The sequence below is a fragment of the Aotus nancymaae genome, unplaced genomic scaffold (genome assembly GCF_030222135.1).
Source record: "Aotus nancymaae isolate 86718 unplaced genomic scaffold, 86718_ANA_hifiasm-v0.15.2.pri h1tg000006l, whole genome shotgun sequence".
Taxonomy (NCBI): Eukaryota; Metazoa; Chordata; class Mammalia; order Primates; family Aotidae; genus Aotus; species Aotus nancymaae.
This window is the reverse complement of record NW_026988417.1, coordinates 96,183,721-96,208,981: the sequence shown is the minus strand read 5'-3', so window position 1 is coordinate 96,208,981 and position 25,261 is coordinate 96,183,721. Positions and strand designations below refer to the sequence as shown.

Below are 25,261 nucleotides of genomic sequence, written 5' to 3'. Positions count from 1 at the left end.
TAAAAATGTAGAAAATGAGCTGAAGCAAAAACAAATAGCTTGCTTTATCTTATCAATATTTTCGTATAGCAGTTGGTTTTTTGTTTCTTACACGTTCTGCATAGGTATATGGCAGTTGTTTTACTCATTAAATTCAGATCTTTGAGAGAAGATTTGGAGGGGCAAGAATCTAAAGCAGTGTCTTATAACCCACTTTTTTGAAGTTTATATGTAATAAATTAGCCAATGATTTATGAACCTTTTTAAGAATAGAGGATGTCTCAAAAGACTTAGTGCAGTTTTAGCTTTAGTAACCTCAGAAGTAGAAATGCTACACACACTTATTTAAATTTCTTTAATTTTTTTTTACCCTTATTTAGTTTTGTGAATTTACATTTAAAAATTTTAAATGACTAAAACAAAATTCAAATGTTATTATTCAAAATTCACAAAACTAAATAAGTGACAAATTTAAAGAATTAAACTTTCAAATGATGGTTTTAAATAAGTTTGTATCATTTCTACTTCTGAACTTATGAAACTAAAGCTATACTAAGTCTTTTTGGAGACTCGGTATTTAAGAAAGGAAAAAGATAGTTGCTTTATAGAATGGTTTTGATACTTGATATTGTCTAAGCCAGTCTGTAGGCTAAGAGGTGGACCTTTGAGGATTCTTCCAGCAATTTGACCCTGTATCTAGGTAAGCTGCAAAACTTAACAGTGTACAAATTCAAGAACGAAGTAACATGTCACCTGTAAAATACCCAGGATAGTATAATTTGCAATGTACAAAATAAGCAAACATAGTTACTGTAAAAATACACACATTGTAAGGTGTTAGCATGGATGATCTTTGTTGAAATACATTGTGGTCTAAATTCTTTGACGAATAAGTAAAGAGTGAAGTTCATCCGCCAATGCAGGATTCAGACGACAAGCCTTAAAATAAAAAAGAATCAGATGTTTAGATACATTCTAACTGTTTGAGTCCTTCTTCTTTTTTTTTTTTTAAATTCATTTCAGAATAGTAGGCCAGGCATAGTGTCTCATGCCTGTAATCCTAGCACTTTGGGAGGCAGAGGCAGGCAGATCATGAGATCAGGAGACTGAGACCATCCTGGCCAACATGGTGAAAAACACACCTAAAATACAGGTCTACTAAAAACATAAAAATTAGCTGGGCATGGTGGTGCATAATCCCAGATACTCAGGAGGCTAAGGTAGAAGAATAATAGTTTGAACCAGGGAGTCAGAGATTGCAGTGAGCCGAGATCATGCCACTGCACTCCAGCCTGGTGACAGAGTGAGACTCTGTCTCAAAAAAAAAAGAATAAAGTACAGTGAATTTCAAGGAAATTTGTTAAGATACTTTCTATTCTGATGTACTACTTTAACCGAAGCAGAATGGATCAGTATTCAAAATAACCATGTTTTTAATCATTTGAAAGAAATAACATTTTATCAGTGCCAAGAATAAAGGGAACTTAGGCACCAGTGATAGCATTTTATTTTATGAATTATTAAAGTAAGTAAAATGGAAAGCATTAACATTTGGCCTCAGAGTTGATCTCATTGTGTGAATAACAGCATCTGTAATAATCTTATTTTAAAATATATACCTAAAATAGTTTTATTGTATCTCAATAGTGACAAGGTGCATAATTTCTAGAATGTCAAGAATTTGGGAGAGATCTCTCATCCAAACCCCACTCTGTGCAGAAAGTGTCCCTTCAGTATCCGTGACAATTGGTCACTAGGTATTTGCTTGGTTGCTTCCAGTAGCAGGAAGTTACCACCTTTAGAGAAACTTGTTTTTGTTTCCTGAACTGTTTTAGAAGACTCTTCTTACTTTAAGCTGATATTTCTCTCCATGTACTGTAGAATCATTGAAAGGTCCTAACAGAATACATAATGATGGTTTCACAGGAACCTAAGACTCCAGGAAGTTGGAGTCATCCCGCCTGACAGTGGCAGAGCTGAGAGCAGGCCTGGGTCTATCGCCTCCAGGTCCCAGTTACCATCTTACTGCCTCACCTTCTGCCGTAACACACTGCCTGCCATGGGCTCTGATTCTGCTCACTCCCCACCCGTTCCCTTCCTATGGGACACTGCCGGTCTGGTGAAGGCCACTGTCAGGACCCCTCCTGTCCTTTGGCTCTGAGGGAGACAGTCTCCCTCAGATGACATCATTCCAGACCCTTCACTAGTTTACTACCTCAAAATGATCTCCATTTTATCAGTATCCTCATAATGTACAATGGCCCAAACTGAGTTGAATAATCTAGATGTGGTCTTTTTAATGCAGAGTAATGGGGCTGTTTTCTCCCATCATATGGAAAATCGTTCTCAGATTGCAATCTGTTTTTTTTTTTGAGATGGAGTCTCACTCTGTCACTCAGGATGGAGTACAGTGGCAGAACCTCAGCTCACTGCAACCTCCTCCTTGCAGGTTCAGCAATTCTCTTGCCTCAGCCTTCCAAGTAGCTGGAACTACAGGCATGTGCCACCACCATGGTCTAATTTTTGTATTTATAGTAGAGAACGGGGTTTTGCCATGTTGGCCAGGTTGGTCTCAAACTTCTGGCCTCAGGTGATCCTCCCACCTCAAGCCTCCTAAAGTGCTGGGATTACAGGCGTGAGCCACCGCGCCCAGCCTTGTTTTACTGTTTTATTCGGGATGAATATATACCACATTTCAGAATATGTTTGACTAGAGTTTTCTTTTTTTTTTTTTAGAGAATTCCTAAGTCTGATTGACTAGAATTTTCTAAGGATATTAAGCATAGCATAGAACCTGAAATTGGCTTGATTTGGAAATTGGTGTAATACAGAGAGCTTTTTTTTTGAGACGGAGTACCAGGCTGGAGTGCAGTGGCATGATCTCAGCTCACTGCAACCTCCGCCTCCCAGGTTCAAGCAGTTCTCCTGCCTCAGCTTCCAGAGTAGCAGGGATTACAGGCACGCACTACCACACCTTGCTAATTTTTGTATTTTTAATGAAACCCCGTCTCTACTATATTGGCCAGGCTGGTCTCAAACTCCTGACCTCAAGTGATCTGCCCGCCTCAGTCTCCCAAAGTGCTGGGATTACAGGCAGAGCCACTGTGCCCAGCCAGTACAGAGAGCATTTAAATGAAAAAAGTTAGACAACTATTACACTAAGAATGGTGTAGCAGTAAGTACCTCAAAGCACACATTTGGCTGTGTGCTGTGTTGATGTGTTAATATGACTTTGATGCTCTGGAAGTTTTAATTTTAAGCAAAGTAATTTAGGGTTCCCAAACTTACCTAACATTGGAATCCCATGGGGAGCTTCAACAAATATGCTTCTGTCTCCTAGAGACCATGACTGAAAATTTCTGAAATAAGGCCTGAACTTTGGAATTTGTAAAAGATCCTCAGGTGATTTTAACATGCAGAGAAGTTTGGGAACCACTGCTGTGATATCAGAGTCAGCCATGGGACTCAAAAGACTGTTCCTTCCATCGCTCCCCTACGCAAGCTGAACAATCTGTGTATTACACCATTGCTTTACAAAGCCTGTTATGATGTATTTCTAGTTTGGACTCATGGATGTGATGGACCTAAGATGTGCACAGCTTTTTGGCTTTTTAAACTTAGAGTTAGTATTCATAATGATCTCCCTTACCCCCTCCATTACCACACCCCTTGCTTTTTAGTAGTTACTTTATTTTAGACGTGAAATGCATTTGGGATCTAAATAAATTGGTCACATGGATTAAAATATGAAAAGCTTATTTTAACTGATTACCTCAAACTCAAGAATATCCCTCCTAAGTGTGGTAGATGTCATGCTCAAAAAAACTTTATATTTCATTGCATACTAGAATGAACATACAGATTCACACTTTTTCTAGATGAAAGACATAAACTGTTCCGCTTTAAGGTCTTGGTGCTGGGCCTTAGGCTGCAGATCATACCAGAATGAAAGAGTAATTTGCATCAAAATAGGACTTTTAATCATTTGAGCTAAATTATGCTAATAAGAATCTGACAGAATTGTCTGCAAACAATCTGCATGTCTGACAGCCTCTCTGTAGACAGAGGTTATCTGCCCAGTAATTGAGTGGTGAGAAACCACTAATCCGTAAAATCATTCAAGTTGCAGCTAAAAGCCTGGCAGTTTCTCTTTGGGTCAATTTATATTTTGTTCCAAACCTTACTTTAGAATAATAGTGTTTAGCTGTTGCTTCGTCCCTGGTGATGCCCAAGCCAAGCTGAAGACACCTTGCGTGTTAGAAGGATGCCATCGCCATGCCTCTGCTGATGAACTCCGGGAGACAGTCTGTGACCTGGGCGATCATGGGGATGTCGTGAACCTCATCATAATCAGTGATCCTGAGAGGATGTAGAGTTGTGAAATTGAAGAGGACATCAGTTATGGTTTAAGTGTAAAACGATGTGCCTAGAAACTCCTTGTTTCCAAAGGGATTTCTCTCTGCTGCTTTGAGAACTGAGTTGTTTGCTGTGTGAAGGGTTCATGTAGCCAACTCCTACCAGGAGATGAACTTAACATAGTGGTGACTTTACATCTCTATTATTATGCTCAGCAGGCTCAATAACCACTAGAAAAAAAAAGGTATGTTTCTTTTTTCTTGTAATATTACTATTGAAAGTTTAATGTCACTGTGGATTTAAACTGAATGGAGGAGAAAGCATTTTCTATTTGGACACGTATGGAAACAATCTTAAATTTGGACTAGCCACATAGGACCAGAAAACCTTTTAAGTAAAGCAGCACATCTTCTTTAAAAATGGGCAATGAAAAGAAGTCATCCTTTATACCCAGACATGAACATGGAGAATTGTGTGAAAATGCGATCCAGTCAACTCCATGTTAACCTCCATGTTAATCACAGTGTTATATAAGTTGACATGTTAACCATGTTAACCACAAGGAGTAGGAATGTGGAAAGTAATGGAAAGCACCAAAGATTTTAAAGATTTAAAGTCTTAGTTCTAACTAAGACGAGCACTTGCTTTGAGACATTGGCAATCACTCCTGTAAGTGGTCTGCAGCCTGGAGCCCAAGATAGTGGGGAAGGGGCTAAAAGCAGCTCCTCCTTTGCTTCATTCTCTCTTATAGATCACTGTCCTGCACTAAGGCTTGGAGAGAGGGGAGACCCGGCACTGGGAAACATACCAGCACACGCAGAGTCTGATGGCCACTGCAGAGAACACCCAGGTCTGTTTCCCTGACACATCGCTTTTATACACTGTGGGTAAATATGTATAGGAAAGTACATGGAGCCTTACGGACTCCAGAAAAAGACTTTATTATATATATTTTATTAGACACAATGTCAGTCTTTTAACCACATTCTCATGTTACAGTTCCTACGAAGCTATATTTTAGTTGTACACTTATAGAACTGCATGACCGAGGAGTGTAGGAAGAAATGAAGACATAATAAATATCTGTGATATGCCAAGCTGTGTTAAGCACATTATTATTATCCTGCTGTAAAAGTCTCTTCTTACAAAGAAAGCAATTGCTGCTTAAGAAACTTGCTTCAGCTAATAGCACCGAAATCCTGAAGGCTAACTGCATAGAATTGTGCTATCCAGTATGGTAACCATAGCCATATGAATATTTACATTAATTAAAATGTTAAAATTTGAGTGCTAAGTTGCACTTGACACATTTCAAGTGCTCAGTAGCTGTCATTTCTAATAGTGCAGAAAGCTCTGTGAAGGATCTGGCACAGAATATCTAGTAGGAGTTCTTGTCAATACTTTCATCCAGTTTATTTATTCAGACATTGCTATGGTTTGAATAATAAGTTCCCTCCAAAATTCCAGTGTTGCTAGTGTGATTGTATCAAGAGGCTATCAGACCATGAGAGCACCTCCCTCACAAATAGGACTAAAGCCCTTTTTATAAAAGAGGTTTCCTGTAGCTTTCCGCTGTCATGTGAGAACATAATGGTCTTCCCCTCTGGAGGTTGCAGCCCTCACCAGACAACCAAACCTACCTTGATCTTTAACTTCCTTGCCTCTGGAACTGTGAGAAATTTCTGTTCCTTATAAATTACCTATCGTTTAGTATTCTGTTACAGCAGCACAAAACAAAGATATTCACCTTTTGGAAAATGCAACACACTTTGTAAAAAATTTCATCTTGTAGTAATACTCCATGAGATTCCCTTGAGCATAGACATTTCCCTGTTCTGCTGCTTCTCTTAAGCAATGCAGGGCAGCTTCAGTATCCTGGTGGATGCCTTGTCCATACAAGTACATGAGACCAAGCGCACCCTGGGACTCCAGATTTCCATTGCCACATGCCTCTGAATGCCAGTAAAATGCCTGAGAAAAAGCACAGTTTCATCATTTTATTTATGATCCACTCGATGAAATTATAAGGGAATACTAAACAGAAAAGAAATCTGTGGTTACAAGATAGCACTATTAATCAGCTCTAGGAAATAGCTGGGCCTTTGGACGCATTTCACGCTAGCACACATGCCTAAAACAGTAGGGAGGTAAGTTCCTCTGCTGTCTGTCCACAGTGCGGGTGAAGTCACAGTCCAGACAGCTTACGGCAGAGGAGGACCAGCTGTCCTAGGTTTCAGGATCTGAGGATCTTCCAGAGCAAGGATCGGGAAGATACCAAATAGGAACAAATAGTGTCTGAAAGGCTTGAGGCACAGCAGAGGAGAGGAGAACCGCTGATACTATGGGAGAGTTCTAGAGATGGCAGCTGCTGTGACAGGGGCAACCAAGGATAAACGCTATATGTAGTCTCAAGCACATTTGCTTCATAGTCCACTACAGTGAATTTGAATTAGTTTAAAAAATTGCAGGTGGCTGCTCATGTATCCGAAGATGGCCTTAGTCGTTATGTGCCTCTTGAAAATTTGCCATTAATGTCTCTCCCCAATGGTTTTAAATATAAAACCCACATACTTCTTCCCCACCATTTCGTTCTCCCTATAGGATTTTTTGGAAACTGTTTCAATCATTGATGGAAGATTATATTTCTGTGAAAATCTTAGGTGGACTTAATTTGTAACTAATTCTTAGTATATTTTACTCATTAGTATCATTTATTTCTCAAATCAAAGGTAATATTAATCTATTCATACTTAAAAAGATTTTGGCCTTAATTTCAGGACCGTTTCTCTTTTTTTAGCTTTGATAGTATAGTATACAAAATACTCTCAGATTCATGGTTTCCTTTGGTAGAGGTAGGGAAGGTGACATTTATAATTAAAAGGCTTTGAGATCCCAAAATGCACACTTTCTCTACATTTTAAGGAAATCCACATACTTATTCCCCACCATTTTCTCAAAAAAGAAGTAGTGAAACAAATAGTAATCTAAATATAACACTAGCATTAAAAAAAAAAAAGAAGGGAATGTCACCTTTTCTAACTCTCTGGGCTCCTTGGTTGAGTAATACAGCCCGAGGATGCCTTAAGCCTTCACACTGGCTTTGGGATTTCCATTGTCTGCTGCAATAAGCCACAGTCTACAAGAGAAAGTGAGGCATGTTATTCTTGGTTTCAGTATTTCATTCAATCCTAATCTTGTTCTCAGGTAGGATTACCTTTCAGCTTCCTCATTTGATCGTTTAACACCTTTTCCTTCATAATAAGCTCTTCCGAGGTTGTAAGCAGCTGCAAATTTTAAGTGCCTTGCTCTGGGACATGGAGAATCAATAATTTTCTTCATATAGTCCACCCCTTTCTCCTTCGATAAAAGAAAGAACCAAAAAAACCCTAATTTTTAGTTTTACCCAAACTGAATTTCTTTCTCTCAATAAGGCTGTGAAGTGTTTGCCCTCTGAAATGATGTGTAATAGTATGAATCTGTGCCCAGTCCGATTATCCTGGATTCTGCAGGGCAAGTGATAAGGACTAAAAGAATTTCTAAAAGTACATCTCCTATTCAGGCACTCCCAGGAGCTCTGGGATATAAGACCTTTCCTTCCTTTTACAGCTGCCTGAGTTGATTTAAGTCTCAATATGGGCTTCCTTTTTTCTCTTCTCCTTCCCGTCTAAGAATCCTTATCCTGAGTCAGCATAGTTGTTAGAACTGACTAAAGTGCAGGAATGGCCAGGAACTTCTTTCACATTTCTAATTCTTACAATACACTTGAGAGCCCCTAACAAATACTGTCTTCCACTCAAGCATACTTTTACTGTGCGCTCATAGTTTGCATCTAATATACAAATCTTAGTCACTAATATGACAGTAGTCACAAGGAAAGCATAGATGATATTCTAACCACTAGCAAGACCAGATCAGCACCCTCCACCCCCAAATCCATCAGACACAAACCTTTAAACATCACCCAAAAGAAGAAAATAATGTTGGACAAGCAAATATATTTTGGTTTTTGTTTGTTTGTTTGAGATGGAGTCTTGCTGTCTCACCCAGGCTGGAGTGCAGTGGAGTGATCTTGGCTCACTGCAGCCTCCTGCCGCTGCCTCCCAAGTAGCTGGGATTGCAAGCATGCGCCACCAATGCCTGGCTAATTTTTTTATTTTTAGTAGAGACAGGGTTTCACCATGTTGGCCAGGCTGGTCTCGAAATCCTGACCTCAAGTCATCTGCCTGCCTCAGCCTCCCAAAGTGCTGGGATTACAGGCGTGAGCCACCACGCCTGAACTCAAATACATTTTGATACACTTCATTCTAGCTTTTCCCTCACTGCTTTCTCAAAGTGCTATTGCTGGCTGAACACCACAGTAATAGATGAGAAAGTAAAGGAGTTTTAGTGATGCCTAAATTATAGGGACTTATTTTTGTGACTATGTGAAGTAGATATCTACCATTTTCCCCTACCTGAACTGGACGGTAAGATAATTTTAGGTAACAGTTGTCAAGTGAAGTGGGTAGTACATCTTCCCATAGATTGCGATTCAATCTGGACAAAATATTTAAAACATTGTCTATAGGTACCAGAAAGTACCAAGCAAGCAGGCCAAAGAAGAGATTACTCTCAAAAACTGCAACTATAAGGGATCCATAGAGTTCAGTGAATCCGAGGCAGGACAAACAGAATCCTCTCCCAGGCACACATCATACTCAAACTGCTAAAAGCCAAACATAAAGAAAAGCGTGAAAGCAGTTAGAGGAAAATGACACATTACATTCAATAAAACTAGGGACTGGGCTGGATGCAGTGGCTCACTTTGGGAGGCTGAGGTGGGTGGATCACCTGAGGTCAGGAGTTTGAGACCAGCCTCGCCAACACGGTGAAACCCTGTCTCTACTAAAAATGCAAAAATTAGCCAGGCGCAGTGGTATGTGCCTGTAGTCCTAGCTACTGTGGAGGCTGAGGTGCAAAAATCACTTGAACCTGGGAGGCAGAGGCTGCAGTGAGCCGAGATCGCGCCATTGCACTCTAGCCTGAGCAAAAAGAGAAAAACTCCATCTAAAAAAAAAACAAACAAACTAGGGACCAGCTTCATGAGAAATGAAGACCAGATGATTTTAGAATGACATACTTAAAGTGTGGACAGAAAGAATTGTCATCCAGAAAAATAGTATGAAGACAAATTAAAGGCATTCTTAAATGTTTAACAAAATCAGAAAACTCATCAATTCCAGACCCACGCTACAAGAAATGCCCCTTAATGAAAGTCATTCAGGGCCAGGCTCGGTGGCTCACGCTTGTAATCTGAGCACTTTCGGAGGCCAAGGCAAGTGGATCACCTGAGGTCAGGAGTTTGAGACCAGCCTGGACAACACAGTGAAACCCTGTCTCTACTAAAAATACAAAAATGATCTGGGTATGGCGGTGGCACCTGTAATCCCAGCTACTTGGGAGGCTGAATGAGGCAGGAGAATTGCTTAAACTCGGGAGACAGAGGCTGCAGTGAGCCGAGATCATGCCACTGCACTTCAGCCAGGGCGACAGAGCGAGATACTGTCTCAAAAAAAAGTCATTGAGGTTGAAAGAGAGTAGGAAATGGTGCCAGATGGCAGCTGAGGCTGATAGCAAGGAATGAGGAGCGCCTGAAGGGTGTAGCAAACATCAGAGGGCACACCCGAGCGCTCATATACGTGCATACATATTTTTTCTCTCTTTTTCCCAAAGATGTGTGACTAAAGCAAAAACTGCAACTGTAATTTGTATTCTGGGGTTGATGACCCATATAAATATAACATATATACCAGAACAAATAGCACCAAGGATTGGGAGTGGGTAAATGAAAACACTTCTTCAACGTTCCTATGAATCACCTGAAGTAACTCGCTATTAACTCTATGTAAATTGTGACATTTGAAAGTGCATATTACAATCTCTAAAAAATAAGAACAGCTAAAAAATTAAGTGGAATGCTAAATGGTAATCAAATTATCCCATCACCATTTCTCTTAAATCTGAAATAACATTTTTTTTTTTTTTTTAATTTTGAGACAGTCTCACTTTGTCACCCAGGCTGGAGTGCAGTGGTGCGAACTCAGCTCACTGCAACCTCCGCCTCCCGGTTTCAAGTGATTCTCCTGCTTCAGCCTCCCAAGTAGCTGGGATTACAGGTGCCTGCCACCATGCGTGGCTAATTTTTGTATTTTTAGTAGAGATGGGGTTGCACCATGTTGGCCAGGCTGGTCTCGAACTCCTGACCTCGGGTGATCCACCTGCACTGGCCTCCCAAAGTGCTGCCGTGAGCCACCACACCTGAACAGAAATAGCAATTTTATGATATGCTAAATACCCACATATATATGTGAATCTGGAAGGGTTTTGGAGAGAAGCTGATAGTCTGGGGTTAGGGTTGGGAATGGAGAAAGGGAAAAGAGGCAAAAAGAAACTGATTTTTTTTAATGTTTTTTATATAAATGTAAAAATACCAATATTCTTTAAGATGCTAAAAATCTAAATGTCATTCAAATATAAGGATAGATATGTATTAAAATATAATTTTAATTGTGTCCAATAATCCACTGACAGTGCAATCTTAACCACTGTGACCAAGACACGAACTTACAGCGTCTAGAGTGGTCCCCAGCCCATCATAATACATCACTCCTAGCTGGTAAGTTGCTTGCTGGTCTTTCTCCTTGATTTCTTCAAACTGTTCTAATGCTTCTTCATACCATCCCTAGAAGCACCCAGAAGATATTTAATTATGATCTTAAAGTAATCCCAGGCCCAGCACAGGGGCTCATACCTGTAATCCCAACACTTTGGGAGGCTGAGGCGGGTGGATCACAAGGTCAGGAGACCGAGACCATCCTGGCTAATATGGTGAAACCCCATCTCTACTAAAAATATAAAAAATTAGCCAGATGTGGTCGCCTGTAGTCCCAGCTACTCAGGAGGCCGAGGCAGGAGAATCACTTGAACCCAGGAGGCAGAGGTTGCAGTGAGCCGAGACTGCGCCACTGCACTCCAGCCTGGCGACAGTGTGAGACTCCCTCTCAAAAAAAAGTAATCCCAAACAGAGGTACGAAGGAGTCAAGTGTTTGTGCCTAAGTTAAACACACAGTTAACAAGCAATGCAGCCATATCTGAACCCATGCCCCACGCTGAGGAAGCACGCTCTCCGCCATGGTGCTCTGCCATTCTCAGAGTGACAGGCACACGATGGGCCCTCAGCAAACATCTGTTGCCAGGATAGATGAAGGTGCCGTCGGAAAGTGGGATATAGGTGAACAGCGCCCAAATATTCAGTGAATGAAGGACAGTCGGTCCCTCTTCCAGTCTTCCCGTGGAAGTCAATGAGAAAGGGAAACGACATTACTGAAGTTGGGGTGACAGCTTACTCTGCTTGCCAGGCCACTGCAACGTGATGTGGAGAAAGAGGGCTATTTCCTCCTATGCTATACAGGGACACCTAAAGCTGCCTCTACGTACTAGATAAAAACCAGGGCTCCGATGAGTATTAATGTGAAGCTATCTGATTATATATGTGTGTGTATATATATATATATATTTTTTTTTTTTTTTTTTTTTTTTTTGAGAGGAAGTCTCGCTCTGTCACCCAGGCTGGAGTACAGTGGCACCATCTTGGCTCACTGCAACCTCCACCTCCTGGGTTCAAGCAGTTCTCTGCCTCAGCCTCCCAAGTAGCTGGGGTTACAGGTGCATACCACCATGCTTGGCGATTTTTTAATTTTTATTTTTAGTAGAGACAGTGTTTCACCATGTTGACCAGGCTGGTCTCTAACTCCTGACCTCATGTGATCCACCCACCTCAACCTCCCGAAGTGCTGGGATTACAGGTGTGAGCCACCACACCTGGCTTGATAATTTAATTTGTATTACCAAATGTTTTGAGCAAAAATGTAAAATTTTCTTTTTAATCTATAATGTAAAATTGATTTTATACTAAAATGACTCCCAAAAATGGCATTCATGACATGGATTTTATGAAGAAAGGTCAGCTAGCTCCTTAAGCTGGCAGCACTGTATCCTACTTAAAGCCACAGTCATAGTCTGTGTAATTTGACAGAATTTTCCTGGTATAACACAGTAAGAAACTCTACATGAAGTTTTTCTCTGAGTATCTAACAACATAATTAGAGGAAATGAAAATAAATAAGCAAAAAATGATACCTCTTCAAAATAGAGTTGACCTCGCAGGAAATATGCCAGATGGTCCCCTTTTCGTATCCTTTCCTTCAAGAGCTGCAATGCTTTATCCACCAAACTAGCATGGGTGTAATGATCTGATTTTAAAAAGGGAAGGAATTTCATTAACCACACAATATAAATTTTCTCTCTTGAAGTAATAAATCATATAAAATCCATCTAACATGGTGGACATTATTTCTTTCTAGTGCTCATTCCTACAACTGGCCTCCTTAGCTCAAGGACTCCTTCCTGAAAAAGGGCCTGATCACAGAACCTAACACTGTGCCTTGTATAATAAAGCAATATTGGCCGGGTGCGGTGGCTCACGCCTGTAATCCCAGCACTTTGGGAGGCCGAGGCGGGTGGGTCACCTGAGGTTGGGAATCTGAGACCAGTCTCACCAACATGGAGAAACCCCGTCTCTACTAAAAATACAAAATTATCCGGGCATGGTGGCGCGTGCCTGTAATCCCAGCTACTCAGGAGGCTGAGGCAGGAGAATCGCTTGAACCCGGGAGGCGGAGGTAATGGTGAGCCGAGATTGTGCCATTGCACTCCAGCCTGGGCAACAAGAGTGAAAGTCCATCTCAAAAAACAAACAAAAAGATATACTTGTTGATTGGTTTCACACTAACCCTGCTCATGGCCAGGTAGGAGCCCTACCAGTGCAGGGCTAGGTATAAGTCCATGCATTGGTTTGTCTTCAGTGGGCAAAGCTGCCTGGAGGAGCGAGTTAAATTCTTAATTTGAGCCTTAATGAGAGCTCCTCTAAACAAATGAGCAACCCATCCCTAAGATAATATTTTTAAGTTTATGGGGAAAATAAGGTATTTAAATAATAATTGCAAGTAAAGCATGGGATTGCTCTCTTTAACGGAAGTGACATCTGGCTTCTGTTTTCTAGAAGCATGCCCGTAAGTCCTGAGAGTAAAATCAAGGCCTAACTATCTGTGAGACCTCACTGATGATTTGCTACCAGATAAATGAGCAGTTTCACAGATTCTTGCAGGAAAACGCAAAAGGACTGTAATGATGAACCACTTCCTTGAAATCAGTAAAACACATTATTTCTTGTCTCGTTTGTTCTAGCATACAAAGTGAACTTTTAGTGAAAGTATTTTCCAAGGGAAGCTTAAATCTCAGGATTTGTACCAGTCTTTTCCTTTTTCCACTGGAAGAATTTTTGTTTTTTAGCAGCATACTGAGATGTAGAGGCATAAAAGGGGTTCTTGGGCAACTTTTCACTGGTCAACTTCATCCTTTTTCCACAACGTGTATTCTGTAAGCAAGAATAAAAAATAAGATGGTAAGAAATTCCTTCCTCCAGCAAAGTGCAAAGAGAGACTCTAGTACCCCACCAGCTGCTCATTACGATCGCCTAGATAGAACACCGACCACCAACTCTAGAGGATGTGAATATTCTTTCCTAGGACACCAAGACCCTCCCTAGCTGAGATACAGCCATTCTCCATGTCATTGTCCACGGCGTGCCATTAACGATGAGACCTGTTTGCACGTCCTGTCTGGCTATGGGTTTATTCATGAAGATGAGTCATGTTGCCCAGCACAGGCGTTGCCACGTAGTGGGACCTGGTGACACTGCCACAGATAGAGTTCTTCTGCACCCGTACTTTCTGTGCCCTTGTAACTGACAGTCATCGGACGAATCCATTTCACATGAAAACATGTGTCTATTTTACCTGGGAACACACCGTATTTTAGCTGTGTTCAGTTTTATCTTTCTGTCTGTATTGGATTGCCATGTTATAAGATGGATCACAGTTGAATGGTAAATCAGTGTCTTCATATAAAATGTAGAGGTCAGCTCATTTGGGGTGAAGGAGTCCAGGTTGGCCTAGGCTGAGGGTAGTGAGACGGCAAACTCAGTGGTTGCTATGCTTTTGTGTTTACTCCTTGGCATTCCACTGTTACGGCTTACTTTCACCAATCAGAAACAAGCTTTCAGCAAAGGTTCCTGATTGGAGGTCAAGAGAAGAACTCGAGAGACCTTTAGTGTGATTGGAAAGCTGCATTTTTACACAATTACATGATGCTATATTAGAAAATAAATTGCTTAAGTGAGAATGAAATGCAGAAAAAAAATATTCAGCATATTAGGGAAAAAAGGCTGGAGTGCAGTGACGCCATCTCAGCTCACTGCAACCTCCGCCTCCTGGGTTCAAGTGATTCTTCCGCCTCAGCCTCCCAAGTAGCTGGAACCACAGGCGTGTGCCACCACGCCTGGCTAATTGTTTTGTATTTTTAGTAGAGACGGGGTTTCACTATGTTGGCCAGGATGGTCTCCATCTCTTGACCTGGTGATCCGCCCGCCTCAGCCTCCCAATGTGCTGGGATTACAGGCGTGAGTCACCGCACCTGGCTGCAACATTATCATTCTTGTACATGATGACTGGATTTCTGGAATCCCATTCTTGTACATGATGATTGGATCTCTGGAATCCAAAGGAATCAGCTTAAAGACTGAGTGATTTGATTAGCTCAGCAAAGTGGCAGGGTACAAAATAAGTGAACAAAAATGAGAAGCATATTTTTCATAGCCAGTGAGAAGGTACATTTGGCAAGGAATGTTCATTCATAGTAACACAAAAATATAAAATATGTGGGAGTAACCTCAGAGAAGTATCTATGACCTATATGTAGAAAACTATTAACGTTTTAAAAATTAATTTAAAAAATCCAGGACTCAGTCAGAGACCAAGAAAGTGGTGGGCAGAGAGGACAAGAGAAAAGGCTGGGCTCCAGCCTAATTTGGTGCTCTTGAGGGCATGGGGCAGGTGGATTCCAGCCATTTCTGTGCTTTGGAAAAGCTGCTTGATGGTGTTTTCATCTTTGCATGAGCTCCATCCTCACTAGTCCTGACCCACACCTTTGGATATAGGAGACACGTACACCCCAACATGACCCCTGGACCTTGGAGACTGCACCCTCCAGCAGTGCCTGGGACTCTTGTACACAGAGGGGTCAATAGAAACATAGTTGCTTGGGACTTACTGAAAGGACTAGCTAGTGGTGACAAGCTCTGGCAGCAGCACTGCGAAGGCCACTGAACTAAGGACAGTCAAGTGGATGCCCTGGAGACATGTATGTACATTATGTTTACTAATATATAAAAGGAAAGAAGGGGAGAAAAAGACCCTACAGGTGAACACATCAAAACCATTATGTTGGATGGGTGCGGTGGCTCATGCCTGTCTGTAATCCCAGCACTTTCAGAGGCCAAGGTGGGTGGATCACCTGAGGTCAGGAGTTCAAGACCAGCCTGGACAACATGGTGAAATCCCATCTCTACTAAAAATACAAAAATTACCTGGGCTGGTGGTGCGTGCCTGTAATCCCAGCTACTTGGGAGGCTGAGGTGTGGCCAGTGTCACGTCAGGGTCACCACCTGAGATGTAGATCACCACCTGTGGAGGTCTGTCCTGCAGACCTTGACTCAACAATGGAAGAATAAAATGCACTCACACACACCAGAATACAGTGAATCTGAGTGGGCTAGGGATGGTCGTCAGCTGCTTTCAGAGGGCAATTGCAGCTAACTGACCACGTTTCCTTGTCCTCCTTGCATTTATTCAGTATAGATTTAACAGAGGTTCTAAGTCAACAGACTCATGGATAGTTAACGTGGTTAAAAGAGTGGTTTTACGAATGATAAAAGGTCTTGGTTCCTGAGGCCTAGAGTAAACACAATCAACGGGTAATTCCCCTTCGACCTCCCCCTGGGAGGGCCATCCAGCACAACGTTTACATGAGCAAACAAATTAGAGTAGAAACAAAGGAATGTGGCGTGAACAGACTTACCTGGGGAAGCTTTTATTGTCCCTATCTTTTACCCTGTGACTCAGAGTTCTAACGTAATGAACTGGTTGCCTTCAGGCCATTCCATTAAAACCTTTGGGACTTCCAAAAGGTTCTAGACTATAATCTTCTAACTTTCCCTAATATTTTGCCAGCCACCCGGAAAAAATCACTGAGGCACGAGATGGGAGGTGAAGATTGCAGTGATCTGAGATTGTGCCCAGCACTGCGGCCTGGGCAACAGAGCGAGACTCAGTCTAAAAAATGAACAAATAAACATTCAAACAGAAACCACTGTGTTGAACTGTGGAATTATGCACAGGTATATATGCCTTATCTGAAACCTTGGGAATGGGTATGTTTTAGAATTCAGATGTGTTTGGGTTTTGGAAATGTCACACAATACACAGATAACATCTAACACTTGTACACCATCATACTGCAGAACCACCTGAGCATGGTCTGGGATTGCACCCTTTTGCCATAATTGTATTTCTGCAGTAAAATGTAATAAACACTAAATATAGTCTCAGGTGTGTGCAGGAAAGATGAGCTTGCTGCCTTAAGAAGTATAAAAATACTTTGTTTCAGCCCTCCATGTATTTTTGAATTGCAGGGAAGAGACTGTGGACCTGTACATTTCTCTTCTCTATTTCTCAAATTTTCTGTAATAATATTGTGGTGAGGTTACAAATTTACTGACATTGCCCACAGATGGACAGCCTTAAGCCTCCATATTCCCCCTAAGGTCCTCACCCTACTGGATAACTGGTTCTTGCAGAAGTGGGCAGCCTCTTCACACCAGAGCTAGAGAAGCAGCCCCCAGCCCCGGGCCTTCTCGATGTCTGAATGTCTTGAATGCTCTCTCCCGACTCGGGTTAGGAGGCAGGGGTAGAATGAAGGCCTCTGGATCCGATTCCTGCCTCTCTCTGTAACTCCTTTTCCCCACTGTTCTGTGGATGTGGAAGGGCTGTGTGACAGGCCCTCAACAGGAAAAGCGATGCCGAGGATAGGTTGGTCCTAGGGGAGGCCCCTGTGGTATGCAGACTGCCCATTAAGTTAGTTGAATTTAAAGTTATGTTAGTATTTTCAGGTCTGTGGCACAGCTATAAACCCAGATGATGGAAGAGTTCATGGCGTCTAAGGCAGGGATTCAAACTCAGAAATTAGTAAAGTGGCTTCTCACAACCCAGATGGTAGGCGAGTCTAAGGTAAGAGCAGCGCAGTGCTCTTCTGGTCTGATGAGAAAAGGTTAGGCTGGTTTCATGAGGGACAAGGCTATCATGTCTACTGTACCAGCAACATCTCATCCTTATTCCCAATATTAATTAAACCTTTGATATCGCCATGTCCAGGGGTCGTATTTCTGCCTATCTACTGACTCAAGGAGACTTGGGCTCCCAGATTTCCCTTTCCTTTTAGTAGCCCTATTATCTATTATCAGTCTCTCAATCATCTACCTACTACCTACCTAGCCTACCTAGCCTGCCTACCTCTCTATCTAGGCCAGTAAACACAGGTTCAGTAAGAATGAACCTTAAGCTTTTGCTTCCTCTACCTCATAGTGTTTTCACAGCAGTTGTAAGAAAATGTTTCAAATTAAAAATTATACAGATAAATCATATTTCAATTATATATGTACATGCTTTTTCTGAAGGTATGCTATGTATTCATCTACTGTCTTTATATTCTTTAAATGAAGAAAATAGGTTGAACAATAAACATTTCCTTACAATAACTCAAATTTGTCAAAATGTGTTAACATCCTACTCAAAGTAATTTTTGTTCCTAGGAGGAGAAAAAGTATAAAATGCTGATCTTACTAACAGAATAATAATTAAGCAAGTGAATATCAGTGTAATGTATGATGCTGATATAAGTTCTATTCAGCCGGGCGCGGTGGCTCACGCCTGTAATCCCAGCACTTTGGGAGGCCGAGGCGGGTGGATCATGAGGTCAAGAGATCAAGACCATCCTGGTCACCAACATGGTGAAACCCCGTCTCTACTAAAAATACAAAAAATTAGCTGGGCATGGTGGCGCATGCCTGTAAGCCCAGCTACTCAGGAGGCTGAGGCAGGAGAATTGCCTGAACCCAGGAGGCAGAGGATGTGGTGAGCCGAGATCGCGCCATTGCACTCCAGCCTGGGTAACGAGCGAAACTCTGTCTCAAAAAAAAAAAAGTTCTATTCAGAGTATATATCTAGTATTCTACATTTTCCAGGCACTTTAAATGATCTTCATTTAAAAAAAAACTGAGTTTTAGGCCGGGCACAGTGGCTCACACCTGTAATGCCAGCACTTTGGGACGCCAGGGTGGGTGGATCACGAGGTCAGGAGTTCAAGACCAACCTGCCCAAGATGGTGAAACCCTATATACAAAAATCAGCTGGGCATGGTGGCAGGTGCCTGTAATCCCAGCTACTCAGGAGGCTACGGCAGGGAACTGCTTGAACCCAGGAGGTGGAGGTTGCAGTGAGCCAAGATCGTGCCACTGCACTCCAGCCTGAGTGACAGAGCGAGACTCTGTCTCAAAATAAAAAAAAACAACTGAGTTTCAAACTTTTGAGTGTCTCAAATCATCTAGTAAATCATTTTTTTTAGTTATTCAATTTTATGCAAGTGCAATTGGTAATACAAATTTCTGATCTGACAAGTTTAGTATCTGTTCATCTACGGTCCTTATATTCTTTAAGTGAAAGAAACAGTCTGCATGGTAAGTACATCAGTAGCCCTCTGGCCTAGCATTCTTGGGAGTGGCAGGTGGTCCACTGAACAAGAGTGACAGTAGAGATTAATAAAAGAGTGTCCATAAATACCATTTGCACTTTATACTTAACATATGTAAAAAAATATAGTTATTTCCCAATCTTTTCATGTAGGACTAGAAGTGATTTAATGGTGTTCAACTGTGAAAATTTAGAGTTTTCTTGCATAAACCATGGGCATACGAATTCCAGATTAGGTTTCTTTAAAATGGAGTATAAATTTTAAAATGCCCATAAACAATCAGAGTACAGAGTTCTTCCTCCATCTTTTACAGCTGACTTATTCTTACCTACTTGAAAACAATTTTTCGTAGTGACTTGACTTTGAAAGCATTAATTTTTTTATAATCTCTTATGTCTATCTCATATCTCATCAGTTATATAATATTTAATTGAAGCTGGGCGTGGTGACTCACATCTGTAATCCCAGCACTTTGAGAGGCCACAGAGGGTGGATCATTTGAGGTCAGGAGTTCAAGACCAGTCTGATCAACATGGTGAAATCCTGTCTCTACTAAAAATACAAAAAATTAGCCAGTAGTCCCAGCTACTTGGGAGGTAGGAGGCAGGAGAATTGCTTGAACCTAGGAAGCAGAGGTTACAGTGAACTGAGATGGTGCCATTGCACTCCAGCCTGGATAACAGAGAGAGACTTGGTCTCAAAAAAAAAAAAAAATATATATATGTAACTGAATTACCTTTTATAATAATCCTTATAGGTGTGGAGAAACTGACTCTTGCTAGGCACACAGTTTAACTGGTGTGAGCCCAAGCAACTGACATCCTAGAGAATGCCTAAGGCCTTCCAATGGTCAGTGCAATAGGCAGCATGTCTTACGAGGAAATGAGGTGTGTTGGGTAAGCAGATCAGACAGCCATGAGAACTCTGTGGCTGTGAGAACTTTTAAGTGGCCTCAGTTCCTTTTTGGAAACACACTTTACGTTTTACAATAATTGCAGATGTACAGAAAAGTTGCAAAGATACTACAGAGTGTTGCCTCATTTCCCCCACTGTTAACATTACATTATATGGTATGTTTGTCACAACTAAGACACCAACATTGGTTCATGAGAATTATCTAAAACTCTATACTTTATTAGGATTTTACAATTTTTTTCACTCTTGTCCTTTTTCTGTGCCAGGATCCCATACAAGTTACCACACAAAGGAGTCGTCCTGTCTCCTTAGCCTCTTCTGGTCTGTGACAGTTTCTCAAACTTTGTTTTCCATAACCTTGAAAGTTTTGAGGAGTACTAGCCATATGTCCTATAGAACATTCCCCCAATGAACTTTCATCTGTTTTACTCATGATTAGACTGGGCTGTGGGTTTCGGGGGAAGAATACCAAAGAGGTGAAGTGGCCTTCTCATCACATCCTGTCAACAGGACTTTTCACGAGGATGTTAACTGTCATCTGGCCACGGCAGCATCTGACAGGCTTCTCCACTGTAAAGTCGCTTATTTTTTCCCCTTCCCACGCTCCGCTTTTTGGAAGCAAGTCATTATGTGTAGCCCACATTCAAGAAGGTGCTGGAGGAGGAATTCATCTTCACCAGGGAATCTCTACATTAAGTATTTGAAATTCTTTTGTAAAGAAGCATTGTCTTCTGTCTCCATTTATTTATTCATTCAGTTTCTATCAGTACAGGCTCATGGATACCTATTTTACTGAGTTATAATCCAACAGTATATGAGTTTGTTCCAGTTTTGGCCACTGGGAGCTCTTCCTGGGTCCCTTTGGCATGTCCCATCCTTCTGCTTTGTGAGCATGTCCTTACTTGTTCTGGTATACAGTATGCTCCGCCTCATCTTGTATTTTCCCTGCCCCAGCCCTAGAATCAGCGACTTCTGCAAGGAGCCCTGGCTTCTTTTACTAGAGAATGGCATTAGAAACCCAGATCTGGGTGCTAGGTGGGTTCATTGTGACAGGGTGTCACTGCTTTAGGCCCTCTCACAGCAGGCAGAGCTAGGACACAGACATATGCTAACCCCTGTATACACGCACACCTATAATTATTTCTGCTTCTATACATCTTAATCTATATTAAGCCAACTATGAATTCTTACTGATATTGTGGACAAATCCATTACCATGTGGCTCATTTTAGCCTTTCTACTTCCCTCTCCAACAATAAGAAACCTGGCTTCCCCCATCTATCAGTTTAATATTAAGGGTTAACTTTCTACCTTTTTCTCTACTTCATGTAATTCTATAAATTTATCATCTGTAATTTCCAGATGTCATTGAGAGGAATATATGACCAGGAGGAGAAATAACAAAAACATGAAATACTCTTCAATTTCTCCAAGTTCTTATTACATAGTGAAGAAGTGGACATTTAAATATGGTTACCATTGAGACCACTGGAACCCTTTTGATTATATGCTCTCAGGAAATTAAACATCATCAAAAGAGGGTAACTATACTTTCTCTTTTCTTTTTGCCACAATATCCTGTTGCAGCAGTTGTTTAGAATAACTATACAATTTATCACCTTCCCCAAGAAATCTGAGTTATCAGGGCTAGAAGAATTTACGTTAAAGAGGAATTAATCCTTTAATTTACGTTAAAGGATTTCTTTGTGAGAAATCCTTCCGTTTTTACAATCATTAGGGTAAGGGATTTCTTGACAGTGGCCAATGAAGGCCAGAATTATATCTGATTAATTCAAGTCATTTGAAATCTGTGGATTAAAAAGGAAAAAAACTTTAAAATAAAAATCTGTTGAAATTCCAGATCTGGCTAAAACCTTCAGTCTTTGAAAAGTGTTCATATTTGGAATGATATTTTCACCTTCAGTATATGAACGACAGAACTATTATTGCCATAATTATTAATAAAAATATTGTTACTTCTAAGGCTCAGTGGACTCTGGTCAACATTGATATATCATGGGTGCCTGGATGGTAATAAACAATTTAAGACATCATATTCAGAAATGCTTGATCCATATTACTTCAATGCTTTGGTGTTATGATATTCTCAAGTAATTTAAAAAATACATGTGAAACCAGGCCAGCTATTGAGATATTTAGTTTTCAATATTTTTTGAGATGAGGCCTCACTCTGTCACCCAGGCTGGAGTGCGGTGGCATTGATCTTGGCTCACTGCAACCTCTGACTCTTGGATTCAAGTGATTCTCCCACCTCAGCCTCCCAAGTAGCTGGCATTACAGGCATGCACCACACGCCTGGCTAATTTTTGTATTTTTAGTAGAGACAGTTTCGCCATGTTGGCCAGGCTGATCTCAAACTCCTGGCCACAAGTGATCTGCCCGCCTCAGCCTCCCAAAGTGTTGGAATTACAGGCATGAGCCACTGCATCTGGCGAGATTTTTAGTTTTACTTTACGTTCTTTCACTTGCTTTAGAGCTAAACTTTTCTATGGCATTACTAAACGTATACAATCCAATTACTGTTTTATAAGAGTGATAACTGGGAATCAGTAGGTATTCTCTATTACTACTCCTTTCAGTACTGTGCATTTAGGTAATGCTTTCCAGTGTTTTCTTAGTCAATAAGAAACGGGAAAACACAGCAAGCAGGAAATAGATAAAATTAGCTTATTGGTGGCCGGGCATGGTGGCTCACGCTTGTAATCCCAGCACTTTGGGAGGCCAAAGCAGGTGGATCATGAGGTCAGGAGTTCAGGACCAGCCTGGCCAACACATGAAATCCTGTCTCTACTAAAAATACAAAAATTACCTGGGCGTGGTGGCAGGTGCCTGTAATCCCAGCTATTTGGGAGGCTGAGGCAGGAGAATCGCTTGAACCCGGGAGGTGGAGGTTGCAGTGAGCCAAGATCGTGCCACTGCACTCCAGCCTGGGCGAAAGAGCCAGACTCCGTCTCAAAAAGAAAAAAAAAAATTAGCTTATTGGTTCCACCAACTATGTCTAATAATTTTCACCTGGCACAATTCACTTATTCAAGAGTAATTACTTGAATAGGAAGTACTAGGCTTAGTATTGTGGGAGATTCAATCCCAGGAACAAGGCTACGTTAACAGTCATTACTAAATGACAAAGCTGTTTTTCTATGGATTATAATAATTTTCTCTGAAGATTTTCTTTTGCGGCCAGGTGTGGTGGCTCATGCCTGTAATCCCAGCATGAAGACGGAGGCAGGTGGATCACTGGAGGTCAGGCGTTTAAGACCAGCCTGGGCAACATGGTGAATCCCCGTCTCTACTAAAAATACAAAAATTAGCTACGTGTAGTGGCACACAACTGTAATCTCAGCTACTTGGGTGGCTGAGGCACAAGAATCACTAGAACCTGGGAAATGGATGTTGTAGTGAGCTGACATCATACCCCTGCACTCCAATTTGGGTGACAGAGCGAGACTCTGTTTCAGAAAAAAAAAAAAAAAAAGGCTTTATTTTGCATTACAGAAACCAATCTTAGTAGCCTGAATTTACCAGAGGTGACCAAAATTCTTTAAAACATATAGGTATAAGAATGTGGGCTCTGCAGTCAAACTAGTTCAAATTCCTGATTTACCTTCTAATAATTACATGACAAGTTAATGGAGCTCCCTAAGCCTCAATTTCCTTTTCTGTAAAATGTAGGTAATACCTATCAACATTAATCTTGAGGCACAAGTGCTCCATGAATGTCCATTGGTAATATAATAAACTGGCATAGACGTTAGTGGTTAATACTTTCTCATGTGTCAGCCTCTCTCTATTTCACAGCACTGTTGTATGTGTATCATCCACTGCCCTAGACTGAACTACACATGGCGCTCTCAATACTGGAAGATATTTCACACTTCTCAGAAATACTCTTCCCTTCCTGGACTACTTAGCAAACTCTTACCCCTCAAGACTCAGCCCACACATCTCATTTATTTGGTCACTTACAAATCATCCAGCATTTTTTTTTAAACACTCTAAATGGCATCCTCATTCTGGAAACACATCTACCAGCAATTAAAACGTAAAATTAGCACTGCTTAGGAGAACGCCTATTGAATATGCATCTTAGATCATCTTCCTTTTTAGAAAACTGATCCCACGTGCTACATGCCTGGTGAAACTCCAGTTACTTGCCAAAGATACTGTCCCCAAATGTACTTATCATGTTTTTGTGCACTGTAAGCTTTGTTCAGTTTATAGTTTGTAGGCCCATTACTAACCATGAGTCAGAAATCCAGCTGAGATACAACTTTTTTTCTGAAAACAATGTGAGCAATGGACAAGTTCGCTGTGATTAAAGGGAGAAAAGCTGTAACGACTCCCGAAATTTCTTTTCCTTATGAAATTTGCATATGTAACAGGAAGTTAAAAATACCGGACGATGCATACTGAAAAGAATCTTGTTCCAAAGAAATGAAACATGGAGGCACTTTCACCACAGAAACATCCCATTACATATGCTAACTGCAATATTTATGTTCAGAACTCTAAGAACGTGTCTGATACTGTTTATTAGTTAGGAATTCCTGAAAACGAACTTCTGTGCAAACCTGGAGCTCAAATACATGGGGTGGGGAGGGATAATGAGGGGAGAAATACCAGATATAGGTGATGGGGGGATGAAGGCAGCAAACCACCTTGCCATGTATGTACCTATGCAACAATCCGGCATGATCTGCACGTGTACCCCAGAACCTAAAGTGCAATTTTAAAAAAAAAGGCAGTGTGCTTACTGATTTGATAAGAGGGAAATTGGCAATATGGACATGTGCTCACCTCACAAATCTCTGACAATTATCTCTGCAGTGCCATTCTTTAAACACCATTAAAAGGTATTGCGAATAGATTAAATGTTTAAAAATATGGACTATAAGAATGATTCTATATATTTGAACACACATTTATGTTCAGATATTCATATGAATAAAAATGCTTAAAACGACCCTTGGGTTACTAAGTATAACAAACTTGCAATTGCAGATTGTATGGCTCTTACTACAGAACAAACCAAAATTAGAATGGAAAGACCACTTATCTTTAGAGGATAAGCTTGAGCTTGTCTTCTAACATCATCATAATAAACGCACCAACAGAAGGGAATCACTAAAAATGTAGGGAAAAAGAAACACTAGGCCGGAGTTTTAGTTTCTAGGCAGATCCTTCTGGAAAGAGGCTTAGGGCGAGCCCAGGGAGCAGCTCTGACGTCCGCGGCTGCCATCGGAAGTCA

The 25,261-nt window shown here is 41.1% G+C and overlaps 1 protein-coding gene across 1 annotated transcript; it reads right to left on the bottom strand.

The window, feature by feature from the left end:
• Positions 1-728: 728 nt before the first annotated feature.
• On the bottom strand, positions 729-25,228 carry LRP2BP (LRP2 binding protein). The gene is given in 9 exon segments (XM_064369792.1): positions 729-918; positions 4,164-4,338; positions 6,083-6,306; positions 7,366-7,471; positions 7,550-7,694; positions 10,990-11,056; positions 12,514-12,626; positions 13,684-13,810; positions 19,532-25,228. Coding segments are annotated over 8 exon segments (1,002 nt in total). The 5' UTR covers positions 13,790-13,810; positions 19,532-25,228; the 3' UTR covers positions 729-852.
• Positions 25,229-25,261: the final 33 nt, after the last annotated feature.